This window comes from Theobroma cacao, chromosome 6, assembly GCF_000208745.1.
Source record: "Theobroma cacao cultivar B97-61/B2 chromosome 6, Criollo_cocoa_genome_V2, whole genome shotgun sequence".
NCBI lineage: Eukaryota > Viridiplantae > Streptophyta > Magnoliopsida > Malvales > Malvaceae > Theobroma > Theobroma cacao.
Genome location: NC_030855.1, coordinates 12,998,907 through 13,015,896, shown reverse-complemented (window position 1 = coordinate 13,015,896; position 16,990 = coordinate 12,998,907). Strand labels below are relative to the sequence as shown.

Sequence of the window (16,990 nt, the reverse complement as noted above, 5' to 3'; positions counted from 1 at the left end):
CATTCAGGCACCACTAGCCACCAAGTTGAAACATTAAATTTCTCATGAATAAACGGTTTAATTTGAAAATCAATCGGTAAAAAGCTTCAAATTTACCTTAGATTCATTTTCTAGCCTCCAAATGCCTTTTGTGAACCTCCAATTGGAGTAGGGGACGAGGCTTTTGAGAGAGGTAAGGAAGAATGTAAGGAATGACACGACCCAGAGCTACCCAGACACCAACATAAGTTTGCGCAAGAACATTCCTAGAAACATCGTTGCTTTTATTTGATATCTCTTTGCTCTCAATTAAAGAGAAGTTGAAACCACGTTGTGCTTGGCATTTTTGGTAATGGTATTTTATGGTTTGATTTTTCAATAGACGGAAGGGACGAGGTGGGGAAGAAAAGAGAAAAAAAATGAAAAGTCGAAAGTAACCTCCAATCATATTAAAATACCAAGGACAGATGTTAGGTGTACAAGACATATGTTGATAGGATTCATTATACTTTAGATTGTTAGAGGTGTGATGTGAAAATGTAGATCAATATTATGATCATTTGTAACTGTATACATTCATTGTTAGTTTAGTAACAAAAGTTGGCAGAGCTTTACAAAATACAAGATTTAGACCACTCATTGAGGCTGGATTTAGTTTGGTTTTATGACATGCTGTTAAAAAATACAGCCATTCATTGTGTTGAGCCCATGACCTTTCCCTCCATCTCACCACTGCTAGACTTGTCAATATGGGCCAACTCGGTCTAGTCTGACCCTAATCTTTGTGGACTGAAAAATATGGATCAGGCCGGGTCAGTCGATTTTTTATATGGGCTGAGAAATTCTCAATCCAACCCACCTCTTGTTAGCCCATGGGTTGGGTTGGGTTAGCTCATTTCTTTTTTTAAAAAAAAACAAATTTATTTTTATAATTTTAGTTAATAAATTTTTCATTAATAAAATTATTTTATAATTTAATTCATAAATTAAAATTATTAATTTGATAAGTAAAGATTAAACACATTAAAATATATAAAATAAGTAATATTATTGGTAATTAAATTATTAATTTTATATAATTAAATATATAAAATTATTAAATTAATTAAATTTATGAATTTTTTTTGCCCATAGGGCTGACCCGCCCCAACCCACCCCAATCCACTGATTTGTTGAGCTGACCCATTTAGGTTCGGTTTAAATATAAACTTAAATTTTCATGACCCAATCCATCCCATATTAAATAAAAAATAAACTAACCCAATGGATCAGATCCATTTTGACAGATATAATCACCGTCCACCCCCAAACAAAAAAAGTAGGCATTTTTTTTGCTTGGAAACCAAAACCTTCCTCTAATCCTTGGCTCCATTGGATTCATGGCCTTCACATTCTCTTGGCAATATAACTGATGATTATGTACCTTTCATGCAAAAATCAAAGTGGGTTCATCACGTATTTGCGATTGCGATGCTTCTATTCTATACTGTTGCTTTTAATAATTTACCAGGACCGAAGCCAACCCGAGGGAGCGTTTAAACCCCCCCTCCCCCCTCATGCGATCCGCCCAGCTTAGACCTCTCAGGACACGACTCACCCACCAAACACATCACAACTCCCCTCCTAGATGTTCACATGACAAAATTTGGAAGTCCTGTTGGAAGCCTTGTTTGAGCTTCATAACCCCCCTCCTTTTGTATATAATATAGATTTTCAAGTTCAACATATGATTATTTCTTCATACCTTGGCCTCCTGGTCTCTTGAATATCACGGAACCATATGTCCTCTTAATTGATTAAAAAATCATATATTAACAGTATTTAAAAAGTAAATTACAAAAATTTATGGTGATTTGTTATTTGTCTTTGTTCCCATTTTGTTCATAAATAAAGACAATATATTCAAAAAAAAGTTGACTATTCAAAAAAATTTAAATAATTTTTGTTATTTTATTACATTCAATCAAGTTTTTATATTTTTATTTTGAGCTAAATAACTTTTATAATTAATAGTTGACTAACTGTTGTTAAATATTGACAAACATATTGCTATGACATGTAGTCACGAGCATGTGCATTTTTAATTTGTCACGTTAGTGTCAAACAAGTGATATTTTAATTTATGATAATTAGTTAATTATTAGGTATATGGATCTATTTGCTCTAAAATAAAAAATAAATGAACTATATTGAACGTAAAAGAAGAATAAAAACTTATTTGAATTTTTTTTAATAATTAATTTTTTTTTAATCATAAATAAAATTATGTTATAATAATGCTTAAAATGTAAATGACATAGATTCTGCAGTGATTTTTTTTTATTAATAATGCTATTTCAGAACGTGATAATGCAACATATGAGCCATTCAGCTAGAGATCTAATTCATCTATTGCAAGGATTGCTTAGGTATTGATAGGCTTACAGCCGATGATGGAGGGAGAGGGGTGGTGGAGTGACCTCCGTCACCTCTTAGTTTTTAATTTTTTTTTTTATTATAAGTATAAAATTTAAAATATATATTTTGCCATTTCTAATTAAACCAAATAACTTTCTTTTGAAGTAGTGATATATATTTTTTTTAACAAAACCATTAATTACCATTAATTGGTTTAGGCTTAATTTCAATTCTTATTGAGCTCAAATTCTGAAATTCTTTTTCCCTTCCTGCTAGCACTGGGTGGCGTGGGGGTTCTGGATTACATGGGAAGGGTTGTTGGTCTCACCCTAGCACCAGCTGTATCGTGTTGTAAGCTAACAGATAATCACCAATCAAATGGTTTCATGCATGGTTAGTAATTGGATTCAATAAACTTTTAGAAAAAAGAGAATAGAAAATCTGAATATGTAGAAGGGAATCATAGGATTAGGGTTGCATTTTTATTATACCAAGTATAGAATTACAAATCCCATCCCCTCAATGACACAAAACAAAACCATATGCAACGACCAACATTCATTTCTTACTTGTAACCATGTATGACAGTAGTGAAAAAAGAAGACGAAACGCCACTACAAACAAGAAGAGAAGAGGCTACATGATAACCAAGTTTTTAATATGGGAATGAATCCTAGCTAGCTAGTAATTACTAGTATCCCTTCTATAAGGATAATTATCCTCATCCTCATCAGCATCAGCCATTCCGAAGGTGTGCTTGACAGCAACAGCAGCCCCTTGCGCCTTGTTCATCACCGTCTCCCCAGTCTGTTGTAGGATTCCACCAGTTTTCTCCTTGGCCGATTCCGCACTCTCTTTAGCAGCCTGGCCTGTCTGGTAAGTCTTGTCCTTGGCTTCTTGAGTTGCCTCAAAAGTCTTTTGCTTGGCAGCTTCAGCCTTGTCCTTCATCTGCTCGCCCCTTTCCTACAAAAATCAATAACAGGAAATGTCAGTCAATGTTGAGAATAATAATCTCTTACCAAAATTCAAGCTTTTGCCAATGAAAATTAACAAGGCAAACAATATTGAAAGAATGAGAGTAGTAGTATACTACTCGAGCTCGGCCTTCAGCTTTTCCTGCTCTGTAGCTCTGCTCATGGGATGCCATTTTTCCACCTGAGTTGACAAATGGGAAAACCTTTTTCTTGCAATTGGATGATGAGCGAATCTGTACGTGTTATGCTTGTGCATGGATTATCGCATGTGTTTGTTTGTAGGAAATTAGGGGACAGTGTGAGGGAAACACGTGTATGGAACGTGCCTGCAATGGGCCAAGGATGTTAAATTGTCGCGTCTGTTTGTAAGTTGAAGGCAGATTTCTTCGACGACTCAAACCTATGCCACTTTGCCTCGTGTCATTGCAACACTCCCACAACCACTTGTTCATCCCACACATTTTACACGGTTGTTCATGGAAGAGATAAACTAGAAGAATAAAATGATTGATCTTTGAAAAATGAGAACATATATATAAAACATTATTTTAAAAAATTTAAATAAAATTTTTATTCTTGTATTATATTTCAATCAACTTCTTATATTTATTTATTTATTTTAAGTCCAAGTGATACTTATAATTAATGGTCAATTAATCACACTTAAAACATTTGATGTCATTTTTGTGTTATATGGCGTTGACGTAACACTAATTTGGATGATGAATACATCATATGATCACATAAATATATCATATTATCATTAATTATGATATGTCAACATGTTACATTAGTATTATAGAAATATAAAAATGACAAGTGACATTGTGATTAATAATAATTAATCAACTATTAGTTATAAAGACATATTTGACCCAAAATAAATAGATAAAGAATTGATTGAACACAATAAAATAATAAATATTTATTTAATTTTTAAAAATAATTTAAGAGTTTTTTAAGTAATATGACAACTTAAATATATAATCGATTTAAGTACTATGTATTTTTGTGAGATTATGTGCATAGATAGTAAATAAACATTATAGATATAATAAATTAAAGAAATCCTTACCAAGGGTGGAGTTGGAGTATTTTTAAAAGGGAGCCAAACAGAAAAAAGACAATTAGAAATTAGGGAGAACTTTATATATAATTCAATTATTAATCATCTAAAAGATTAAATAAAATTCATAAGACATTGAACGTAAAAAAAATACATATTAATGGCAATTACGATGTCATATATATATAATCAAACGAAACTCTTAAAGGAATTTCTCTCTCACTCTTTGCGTGTAAGAGTGGGAGAGAACAATTTTTCAAACTCAAATCAATTGCTTTTTTACTTTTGTATTCCACACGAAATGGATAGCTTTCTGAAAAAGCTCTCCTCTTATTTTTTATTTGTTTTTTTAATATCTAATTAATATATTGGGCTATTAGGTTGAATTGTTAAGATATAATATGTTATGATACTCTATGGGCTGGAGTGTTAAAATATAATATATTATGATAGGTTTAGATTTATATTAAGACTTTAGTGAGTTTGGGTTAGTAGACTTACTCTTATTTTTTTTAAAATTTAATAGGCTTAGTATATTGGGTTAGAATTTATGTGATGGCTAGCAATATGCTTATTGATTACAATTTCATCAAATGGTTGGAGAAATATATATAGTAAATAAAAAATTTTAAAATTTTTGGAGAGTTGTAGTCCTATGATAACGCTACCCTCCGCTTGTGGCTTGCAAAGTCATTTTATTATTTTTTATTTGTATTAATTATTAATAAAAAAAATTTTAAAGGAATCATTAAAAATATGTATATAATATATAAAAAATTTTAAAATTTTTTAAGGGCCATGAACAATAGGACGCTCTGCCCTTGATCTTTACAAAAGAAGAAAACTAATTAACAAACAAAATAACAAATCAATGGATAGTTATAAATTAGAGTAAACTCATATGTAAAATGAAACTCAAACTTGGAAATTATAAATTTATAAATGACGAATTTGTTGATGAAGCATATGTTATTGTCTCATCAGAACTTCTTTTACGTCTGAATTAAATAGAATTTATTAAATTAGTCGGTTGTTAATTAATGTAAATTAAAAAATAATGAATGTAAATGTCTTCATACATACAAAGTTAAATTTATTTAATTTAATATTTTTTCAATGTAATGGATCAGTGAAATTATGAAAGGACTTTAGATGATGTTGATATTGGATTACAGTAAAAGCAACTAATAAATCAAATTTCATTCTTTTATTTTTATTTAATAATTAGTCCAATGATCACATATCATTATTATTCATCCACAACAAGACTTAATGATATTACAACACCAGACAATAAAAGAAGGCTGATACTTGGTACAACTTCAATCTCTTCTTCCTCCAGTTAGATTCCCAAGAACACCAATGACAATGTCCCTTATGTCTTGGATAGTGTTGCCCAAACTTTCCCCAATGTCATTACCATCTCGCTCGGCTACGTCTGACTACACTGATGACCTTTCATCACGGGGAGCTGTTGTAGGTGATGGTTGCACTACAACCATGCTGGATTGTATTGATGCAGCAATCATTGCGCCCACTACTGGAATGTCCGAAGATGAGTTTCTCTTATTTGAATCAGATGATGACATATTGTCACCCAAAAACTAGGTTCAGCTAACTAATTAGCAACTCTTAATGCCCTTCAAAACTCCTTGTAAATGAGTGTTAGTATCCCCCAATGTGTGTGTATTTATAACCAATTTTTGTCAGTACCTGACAAAGTTGAAGTGTCTTTTCTTAAACTTGAAAATCTTTACTATAACAATTGATTTGCTGTTTTAGTGTAATATTTTGCAATTAATGTTCTATATGCCTTATGTATGTATTATAAAGAATAGCAAAAAGAAAGACAAGAAGTAATAGCACAACATTAACTCACCAGATTTTTCAGCATCAATGCAAATCACAGAATCAATGCCTTCAAGCATGAGATTTGCCAAAATTTGTCAAACATGAATTTGCTTCCATGAAATCTGCTTCTCAAATCTTTACTATAATTTTCTACAACCGTTATACAAAAATTGATCATCACAAATCTACATAAACAGTTATGTATAACATTGTAAATATGTAAGCTTTATAATACACAAATACCTTTCCTTATATGGTATCAGAGCAAATTGCATCACTAGCTTTTCAATCCTTTTCAAAACTCCCCCATGGCAGCTGCCAACCCTTCCTCCAATAACACCACCACCCTTATTTCTATCAATGTAGTAGCACAAATACCTCTTAAATTGACCTCAACTAATTTTCCTTCCTATCAAATACAATTTAAGTCCCTACTAGTAAAGTATGATTTAACTGGCTTCATTACATAACAAAAAACTTGTCCTCTAGCCATGAATATTGATGGCTCACACACCATAAATCCATAATACACTTTCTAGTTTAGGCAAAACCAGTTTATTATGCATGCCATTGTGCCATCAATTTCTGAAACAATATTACCACTCATTACAATAGCAAAATTTTCTCAAGAAGCATGGGAGTAGCTATCAAAGATGTTTGCTAGCAAAACTCATACAAGAGTTATGTCTTTGATAAGGAAACTGAAATTATCAACTCAAGAAGGTAGATTTGTTGCAAAATATTTGCAACTCATGAAAACATTGCAGGTGAGCTTGCAATGGCTCAAGCTTCAGTAGGAGAGGACGATCTAGTAATCTATATATTGAATGGTTTAGCACCTGAATTCAAGGAATTATCAATAACTATCAGAGCAAGGGAATCTGCCATATCATTTGAAGAACTTCATGACAAATTCATAGATTTTGAGACAACATTGAAACAAGATGATTCTTATCCTATCACAGTAAACTATGTCACTAGAAAAACATGAGCTAACTATATATCTAGAGGAGGTAATTTCAGGAATAATTTCATATCTAATGCCAATTATAATAACTCTCATTATTCAAGAAAGAAATTCACTAGAAATTATGCACATAATACTTATAAACTAGTTTGTCAGCTTTGTGAGAAACCAAGTCACACTGCAAAGATTTGTAGGCTCAACAAATCAAGCATCAAGGAACTAGCTGTTAACATTGCAACAGCCTCTCAATTTCATGATAACAAGAATCAGGTGGTAGATTCAGGGGCATCTCACCACGTGACAACAGACTTGAACAATCTGTCACTCTACATTGAATATGGTGGTCCAGAAGAGATAGTTGTTGGTGATGGTATAAGTTTGTCAATTAATCACATTGGCTCTTCTGTTATCTCTACCACTAATAAGCCTCTCAAATTAACAAATGTATTACATGTACTTGACATGAAAAGAAACCTTATATCAGTATCCAAATTTTGTAAAACTAACAATGTATCTATTAAATTTTTTCCTCTCTATTTTCTGGTGAAGGATTTAAGCATGGGGGCACTATTAGTGAGAGGTCTGAATAAAAATGGTCTATATGAGCTTCCAAGATGCATGTCACATCCTTCAATGATTGTAACAACATTCCTTAATGTCAAAACTTCCTCTGATGTCTGGCATAGTGGACTTGGTCATCCATCATCCAAAATCCTTACCTTTATGCTAAAATCTTTTGGTTTACCATGTACTGTTTCCAAAAAAGCATTTAGTTGTAATTCTTGTGCTTGCAATAAAAGTCATAAGCCACCATTTGGTTAGTCAACTTTGTCAAGCACTAAACTTTTACAATGACTCTACACTGATGTATGGGGGCCTGCTCAAATCTCTTCCATTGAAGGCTTTAGATACTATGTTATATACATTGATCATTTCACTAAGTATATATGGTTTTTCCCTATGAAACACAAATATGATGTCTATCTTTTGTTTCTCACATTCAAAGCACTAGTTGAGAAAGCATTTAGCACATCCATCACTTGTATATACTTTGACAATGGAGGAGAATATCAGAAGATGACCAAATATCTTACAACGCATGGTATTTCTCATTTGACAACCCCTCTACACACACCAGAATTCAATGGGGCTACAGAAAGAAGACACAGACATATAGTTGAGACAAGTTTAACCTTGCTTCATCATGCCTCCATGCCTTTAAATTTTAGGTCACATGCTTTTCAAGGTACTATTTACCTAATCAATAAACTTCTCACTCCACTTCTTAATCTCAAATCACTTTGTGAAATTCTTTTCAAAACTCCACCCAACTACTCCAAACTTAAGGTCTTTGGTTGTCTTTGCTCTCCATGGCTCAAGCCTTATAACAAACACAAACTTCAACCAAGGTCCAAACCTTGTGTCTTCCTAGGATATTCTGTCAACCAAAATGCCTACAAATGCTTCGATCTTGAAATTCAAAAGTTTTTTGTGTCTAGGCATGTCATGTTTTAAGAATACATATTTCCATTCACCTTAGCCAAGACACAAACTACCTTTGTTCAACAATGATTATCTCCAAACTCAATTGCAGTTTAGCAACTTTTTGAATTTTATAACTCTTCAGTCCAAAATGTTGTTAATATAAACAATATGAGTTGCTCATCTACTTAACAGACACCTACTAAGATTGATCACTTATCTCTTACTACTTTGGATTCTTCATCAAGTAATGATTCTTACTCACCTTTAATACCAACTATTAACTTACCTTTGAGCTTGCCTCAATCCCAACCCACAAGAACTCACACCATGACCACAAGATCCCACAATAATATCTTTCAACCCAAAAAAGTGTTCATTGCATCAAAACATCCTCTTCCTTGTTCTTTTGAACCTACTTGTGTTAGCCAAGCTATGAAAGACCTAAAGTGGAGACAAGCAATGGCAGAAGAGTTCAATGCACTAGTTAAGAATCAAACTTGGGAATTAGTTCCTCCATTTTCCAAGCAGAATGTTGTAGGCTACAAATGGGTGTTTAGGGTAAAAAAAAAAAATCAAATGGCTTAATATACAAGTACAAAGCGAGATCAATAGCAAAAGGGTTCGATCAGAGTGAAGGCATTGACTATACAAACACATTTAGTCCTATCATTAAGCCTACTACCATCAACATTGTTTTAAGCATTACCTTATCCTATGGGTGGCCTATTTCAACAACTTTATGTGAATAATGCCTTTCTTCAAGGCACTTCATCTAAAGAGGTTTACATGGCACAACCCATTAGTTTTATTGACAAAAACAAGTCCCTATATGTTTGCAAGCTTCACAAGGCAATTTATGGTCTTAAACAAGCTCTTCGTGCTTGGTATCGAGAATTGAGTAGTTTTTTTTACTGGTTATGGGTTCCAAAACTCAATTTCGGATGCTTTATTATTTATTTATATAAAAAATTCTACCATTATTTATTTTTTGGTGTATGTTGATGACTTATTGGTTGCTACCAATGATGACACAACACTGAAAAACTTTTTGCAGTAGTTCTTTAAGAGATTCTCTTTGAAAGACCTTGGACCTTTAAATTTCTTTTTGAGAGTGGAGGTAACCACAACACCTACAGGCATGTTCCTTTCTCAACACAAGTATATAAGAGAACTGCTGCAAAAATTTAAAATGGATAATGCCAAGGAGGTTGCCACACCAATGGCCACCAATGTCAAGTTGCAACTCAAAGATGGAACTAGTTTAGTTGATGCATCAGATTACATAAATCTCATTGGTTCTCTTCAATATCTCTCACTGACCAGACCTGACATCACTTATGCCATCAACAAATTATCTCAATTTATGCTTTCACCAACTCTTACTCACTAGTCAAGTCTCAAAAGAATTCTGAGATATTTGAAAGGCACCATTCATCATGGGCTGCACTTAAACAACCAATCATCTCTAAAAATTCTACCTTCAGTGACTCTAATTCGGTTGGAAATCTTGATGATCAAACCTCCACTACTGCCTACCTAATATATCTTGGAAGTAATCCTATATCTTGGAAATCATCTAAGCAAAGATAGTGGCAAGATCCTCCACAGAAGCTGAATACAGAGCTATGGCCAACACCATTGCAGAACTAATCTAGATCAAGAATCTTCTCAATGAATTGCATGTCTCTTCTTCCTCCACACCAATCTTGCATTATGACAACATTAGAGCTACATATTTAAGTTTTAATCCTATTTTTCACTCAAGAATGAAACATCTAGCTCTTGACTGCCACTTTGTATGCCAACAAGTTCAAAATGGACAACTTAAGGTCTCTTACATTTCAACAAATGATCAACTTGTAGATGGACTCACCAAGCCTTTAGCTAAGCAAAGGTTTTTCTACTTAAGGTCCAAGATTGGTGTCACCAATGCCGCCACTATCTTACGGGGCATATAAAGGACAACAAAAGGAAAGATAAGAAGTAACAGCACAACATTAACTCACCAAATTTTCCAGCATCAATGCAAATCACAGAATCAATGCCTTCAAGCATGAGATCTGCCAAAATCTATCAAACATGAATTTGCTTCCATGAAATATGTTTCTCAAATCTTTACCATAATTTTCTGCAACCGTTATACAAAAACTAATCATCACAAATCTGTATAAATAGTTATGTATAACATAGAAAATATGTAAGCTTTATAATACACAAATAACTTTCCTTATATGTATGTTTTGTTTGCTTATGCAATTGCATTGTAGATGTAAAGATAAATAGATAAGGATGGAAGACCTCCATTGGCAAATTACCTCGTAAAATTCCTTATCCATTAAACAATTTGTTGTGTTGTAAATAAATTGTACTACCTAATGAAGAAGGCAATGCTTGATGCCAGATGCCAAAGTCTAGCTTTTTAGAAATGTTGGGTAAGGGCTTCTTTCCTTGATTGAGCAATTCTCTTAATTGTTGAAATTATAATAGAATCGTAATAGAATAAGAAATAGATAATAAATGACAAAAGAACAAGGCCTTTTTGTGTATAAATTCTTATAGTAATTGTTTGTAATATCAATCTTAGAGACTTGGATTCATATTCATGTGCTCAAAATTTTCTATCTAGATTAAACAAACATAATTACACCTTGCCAAATATATTATTAATATAATCAAATAAATTAGAAATCCAAAAAGCTTTGTGATTATCTTTCCTTTTTCACGAGATAACTATACATGAACCCCTTTGCATTAAACCGGAGTTAAGTAGTTTAGTTTCATTCTAACCTTAATAATTCATATTATTGATTTAAATGAAAAATTTTATGAGAACAATGCTTCCATAATTATTGTTGAGAACGATAATAATAAAATTTTGAAATATTACAAAAGAAATTGGTTAAGAAATACTTAAATGTGAATGCAATAGTATAATTAACAATCAATTAATCCTTAAAAACCTATTATCTTGACTTAAAAAGTGATGATGAAAGAAAATATTGTTAATTAAATTTATATTATTTCAGTGAAAAATTGATGGTCATATTTATTTTTTTTATAAAAGTTAATTATGTTATAGGTGGTAATAATTTAACTCTAATATAGGTTCTATTAAAAAAACTAAAATAACAAGATCTAAATAACTCAATAATTTAAATCCATTACAAGTCATAAAAACTCTCTTAACAAAAAAGTTAAAAGAAGAAAAGATTTTAGACGCCTTTTTTTAATATAGTTATTTTTTTATATAGAATACTTTTTATACAAGTTAGATGTTGATGTTAATGGTGATTTTAAAGCTTTTTTTTAATATGTAAAAATGGATATCCAATATATCATGGTAATAATTTAACTTTAATATCTTATAAAAAAATTAAAATAAGTAATAATGAGATTTACACAAGTTAATTGAATGAAGTAATTAATACATATGTTTTTCTTGATTAATAGATGGATTTTTCACTTGCATGGACAATTAGCCTCGGAAGTGAAGGTAAGAATTGGTGTTTTGTCTTTATGTTCTTTCTATTTTTACTGTTAAATTCATATTATATCTTAGTAATGAGTAGTTTTTGACTGAATTTAGCAAATGAGTTTTTGATGAAAGAGGTCATCTTAATGTAGGCATGTGATCAATTTTATCATCATAAATATCTAACTCCTCTATTATTGCATGATTTTAAGGCATCTGCTTGGTTTTTTATGTATTGTTATGTACAACATACATTTAACTCATGTTTTGGATTTTAGGCTATAATGTAAAACCCACAAAGTTGGAGATTAGATGAATTTGCTTTATACAAGATTAATGAGGAATTGGTAAGTTTTCTACCTTATATATTTTGATAGAGTATTATTTTGTAGAAATTTAACTAAAAAGAGATGGGTGTGTTTTATAAAAGAATACTTAGTTAAGATAAATGAGTGGCTTGGAATGAGTTGGGAGCCATACGTTGCTAATGATGTCTAAGTGCAATTTTACATGATGAGCCCCTATATGTTGAAACCTTTATCAAATGACACAAGGGTAGGTTAATTGTCTCTTTGAGCTCTTATATCTGCTTCTTTCTTTTTTTGGCCACAAGAAAAGTATCTACTTCCTCTTATATGAAGTCCTCCATATGAAAATATAGGTGCATTCTTGTCTTATAGGGTCTATTCCACATCATTTAATGTTCCGGATGTTTATGGTTGCCACTTGTAGATTCAAAGACATTAAAAAAGAGAAAAAGGAGGAATTATTCTAGATTTTAAAGGCTGACAAGTCGATTGGGTGGTTTGTTGATGTTATAGATCCAACTAAGCTTTCTGCTAAAATGTTAAAGAAGTTAGTTGTGAAATCAAAACATCTTTTACCTTTTCATTGTGTTTTTCTATTCTTTTACTAGATTTAATGTGTATGATTGTCAATAGGCATAAGGTGAACTTGAATGAGATATCACACAACTCTACAGTTGCCCTCGTGAAAAAGGTTTTAAACAAGGGAGATCTTCTAATTGAGGTAAAACTTTTTTTAATGAACTGGCCTTGATTAGATCTATTAGTGGCCTTTTCAAGTATTTTGGTCTTTTGCCAGCAAAACAAAGTGAAATAATTGGCATGTCGTTACTATTATGAGCTGTTACATTGTTTGATTTGTCATTTGCTTTTGTATGCTATATGGTAATATCAATATAAAGTAGGCATGGAAGTCTGAATACTCTTGGATGTTTACGAATAATGAAAATTTGAAAGATATGATGACCATAGTGAGTAAGAAGACATAAAATACAAATTGTTTTCGACTATGGTAACTTTGGCTTGAGTATTCTGAGTAATCTAAAACTTTAAAAAGGTTAATTAAAAAAAAAAAAGATCAGTTATAGGATCCACACCCAACAATCATGTAGCTAATGTACTTTACTTTGATGTTGTTGTATAATTAGCATATCTTATCTCTCTACTAAAATAACATTTCAGTTTACTTGCACGCTTTACCTATATGTAAATTTTTTATTTAAAATTTGTCAACGAGTTCAATTTTATAGTTTGGATTTGTAAATATAGTAGAAAAAATGTCTTCTGTCATGACCCAGTACTTCCTTTGAGCCCGTGACAACTGCGCGATGTCCCGGTAGACATTCGTTACCCGGAGTGCCAACCGAAACCCCGCAAGGCTTTAGTACTATTTTTTTTTCATCTCCCCTATGAGTAATCATCGACAAACCTTGTTTTAAAAGAATTTTAAGCTTTTTCCCTTTCAAAACCGTGAAAAAATAATTTTCGCCTCACAAGGACGTTTTCGTCATTTTTTCTCAAAATTTTCAGAACTTGACTAAAAATACAGTAGATGAGTGGAAAACACATATTTCATGATTTAAAATAAATTTGGGTGTCTAAAAAATTTATTAAAAATGATATTGCAACTATTTGAATAAAATAAAAATATTTAATAAAATATTCTAATTTCTTGTAAAACAATATTTATAGAGTCATCGGTAAATAATTTTTGTAATGTAAAAGCTAAATAAATTCATACGTACTATAATATATGTGAGACCCATGTCAAGCTCGATTAAAAGACGGTATTGTACCAAGTGGTACAACTAAGTTAAATCGAGCCTTGAACTAGTTCAAATAGAAATTCTAAGAGAAATTTGAAAATTTTGAAACTCACAGAATGACTTAGAATAGTGATTCGGAGTTCAAGGTCCAGTTTGAAGTCCATCAGGAAAATTGACCAATTAGGGACAAAACGGTCATTTTACCATTTGATGATAAAATGGAGATTTTTAGTCAAGATTTGATCACATTTGACCAAGAATAATTATATGAAATATAATTATGATTGTTGGAGTATAAAATGATGTTTAGCAGTGAAAAATTGTGATTCTCGATATTTTTAGAGCACAAGGGCAAAATGGTAATCTTGCCACTAGAGGACTAAACGAGGATTTTTATGAAATGATTTTTTTGCCCCATTTGGTTAATATTGATCAATATTAGTGTTATGTGAGGTTGAAAAGTAGAAATAATGTGATTCCGGTACATTTCGGAGTATAGGGGCAAAATCGTAATTTTTTCACTCTGGGGACAAATCGGTAAATTTTTCACCCCAGCACTTGTCAAGACCAAGGGATTTTAATTGTGGTAGGCTTGGATAAATACCAGAATATGTGTGGTGGAAAATTAAGAAGAAAAAGTCAAAAAGTTAAAAATTGGGCCAATAAGCATGTGACCCGTGGCATGCTTGATTATTTTATTATTTTCTATAGAAATAAGCCCATTAAATCCCCAATTCTCTCACCATATTCAGCCTAGGCAACCAGCAACAAGAACAAAGGAAGAACAAAGGGAAAAACAAGAAAACCTAGGTGGAAATTCAAAGAAAAAGTGAAGAAATTAAGGAAACAAGCTAGGTAAGTTAAAATTTCTTTAATTCTCCTTGATACCTAGCTTACCCATGCTTTTGTTCTTGATTTCCATGGTTGAATATTGAGTTATCATGATGAATTAAATTCTGAAAAATGGGTATGGAAGAGGAATTATTGTTAGAATAATTTGATTTTAGACTATGTTAGTGTTTAGGGATAGTTAAGCATGGTTATGAACAAAAACACAAAAGAAATATTCAATTTCTCTAGGGTTCCTTGTTGGTCAAACCATGAGGGCTGAATATCAATGGGGGATTGTTTTTATTTCAAGGAAAATGGCTTGAAAATATGATGAACTAAGCTGAAATGGTTATGTAGAAAAATTTCGGTGCTAGTGCACCAAATGACCGAATTTTTCTATAAGGAACTGTGAGGGTTCTAATGCAGAATTTGGCTTTATTTAAATGGTATGTGGTAAACTAAGGTATTAGACGAGAAATGGATTAATTTGGAGGTGATTTGGACATAATCGCCAATTAATCGAGTGATCGGTCGAATTTAATCGATACCGCGATTAAGCGATAATCGGACGTATTTTTGCATTTACGTATCAAGCATTAGTAATTTAAATTAGTTTATATCAATTTATGGACAATATAGTAAATTCCTCGACTTTGTTATTTGTCAAGGTAGTGAGACGTCCGGAAAAGACAAAGGAATTGCGCCTGAGGGCTATTAGTCTGAGTGCACTCGAAATCCGGATTTTCGATACCGGTGAGTGGACTTGCATTTCAAACTTGTTTTGGGGAATATGAAAGCTTCTATCCAACTTGTCTTAGAAAATGTACCTTGGGAACAAGCTTTTAGTACAATGATTTTATATTGTGAAAATGTGCTATACAATGGTTTATGTGTTATCACAATATGATAAAATGCATGATATGCATTGGATGCTTCTTTGCATGTTGATTTGGACTCGACTATGTGCGAGTAGGAGTGCACATAAGCCGTTGCTGACCTAGCTATGTGTGAGTAGGAGTGCACATAAGCCGTTGCTGACTCGGCTATGTGTGAGTGGGAGTGCACATAAGCCGTTGCTAACTCTACTATATGCGTATAAGTCGTTGCATATGAGATGATGATGATGGGATGGTGTGCATGTTGATGATGGGTATATGGTTGTAAATGCAAATATGTAAGCGTTTGTGTTGTTAAAATTTGAAAGTTTACATGTGTTACATGTTGCTATTGTTATTTTAGCAGGATGGCTTGTTTTAAGGGAAAAAGGGTTTGGAATAGTAGTTAGATGAAAATGGCCTTATTTTCAACCGGTGCATCATGATTGTCAAATTTTCCTAGTTGAGATTGCTTGTTCCCTTCTAATATTCACTCACTGAGTATTGTACTCACGTTTTATAAAAATTCATGTTTTTAGATCAAGTGACTGTTGGACCCCAGATCGAGGAGTCCCCGTAGTGCATCTCTTAGGTATGTGTTTGGCATTCGATAGTAATCCCTTTTATTGTAAATGTCTCCGCTGGAAGTCATGGGTCCTTTTGTATTGTGAATACAATCTAACAATGTGAATATGTGTGTGCAATGTAAATTGCTAAATACATGACTGGTATAATGCATGTATATTATTATTGATAATGCCATTGTGTTTTGGCTATGTTCACACCCGGGAAAAGGTGTGTGTGTATGCATGATATGATAAATTTGTTAAGCAAAGGTAAATAGATAGGCTTGCTTGGGCTTAGTGAGCTATGCTCATTGAGCTCATGCGCCGGTCATGGCTCGGGAAATTGGGTCGTGACAATACAGATAACCGGGATATGAAATTTACTTTACAGTGACTCGTGGGCCCACAAGGAACAAAGTGCACAAAGGCAGTAAACCTATAGTTTTTGGAGTAGTA

At 32.3% G+C, this 16,990-nt stretch overlaps 2 protein-coding genes across 2 annotated transcripts; one reads left to right on the top strand and one right to left on the bottom strand.

Annotated features, from left to right (window-relative positions):
• LOC18595766 (late embryogenesis abundant protein D-7) lies at positions 2,874-3,527 on the bottom strand. The gene is made up of 2 exons (XM_018123012.1): positions 3,470-3,527; positions 2,874-3,339 (listed from the first exon to the last, which is right to left on the bottom strand). The coding sequence occupies exons 1-2, from the start codon at positions 3,521-3,523 to the stop codon at positions 3,058-3,060; spliced, it is 336 nt and encodes a 111-aa protein (XP_017978501.1). The 5' UTR covers positions 3,524-3,527; the 3' UTR covers positions 2,874-3,057.
• Positions 7,046-7,824, top strand: LOC108662433. The gene is made up of 3 exons (XM_018122798.1): positions 7,046-7,231; positions 7,391-7,604; positions 7,784-7,824. Exons 1-3 carry the CDS (start codon positions 7,046-7,048, stop codon positions 7,822-7,824), a joined length of 441 nt encoding a protein of 146 aa, XP_017978287.1.

Bases quoted from the DNA above. Each gene is read 5' to 3' on its own strand.
- LOC18595766 (XM_018123012.1), bottom strand. From the start codon at position 3,523: ATGGCATCCCATGAGCAGAGCTACAGAGCAGGAAAAGCTGAAGGCCGA. The intron at 3,340-3,469 runs GTAGTATACTAC...TGATTTTTGTAG, and splicing joins AAGCTGAAGGCCGAGCTCGA to GAAAGGGGCGAGCAGATGAA.
- LOC108662433 (XM_018122798.1), top strand. From the start codon at position 7,046: ATGGCTCAAGCTTCAGTAGGAGAGGACGATCTAGTAATCTATATATTG. The intron at 7,232-7,390 runs GTAAACTATGTC...CTAGTTTGTCAG, and splicing joins ATGATTCTTATCCTATCACA to CTTTGTGAGAAACCAAGTCA. The intron at 7,605-7,783 runs GTATAAGTTTGT...TTTCTGGTGAAG, and splicing joins AGAGATAGTTGTTGGTGATG to GATTTAAGCATGGGGGCACT.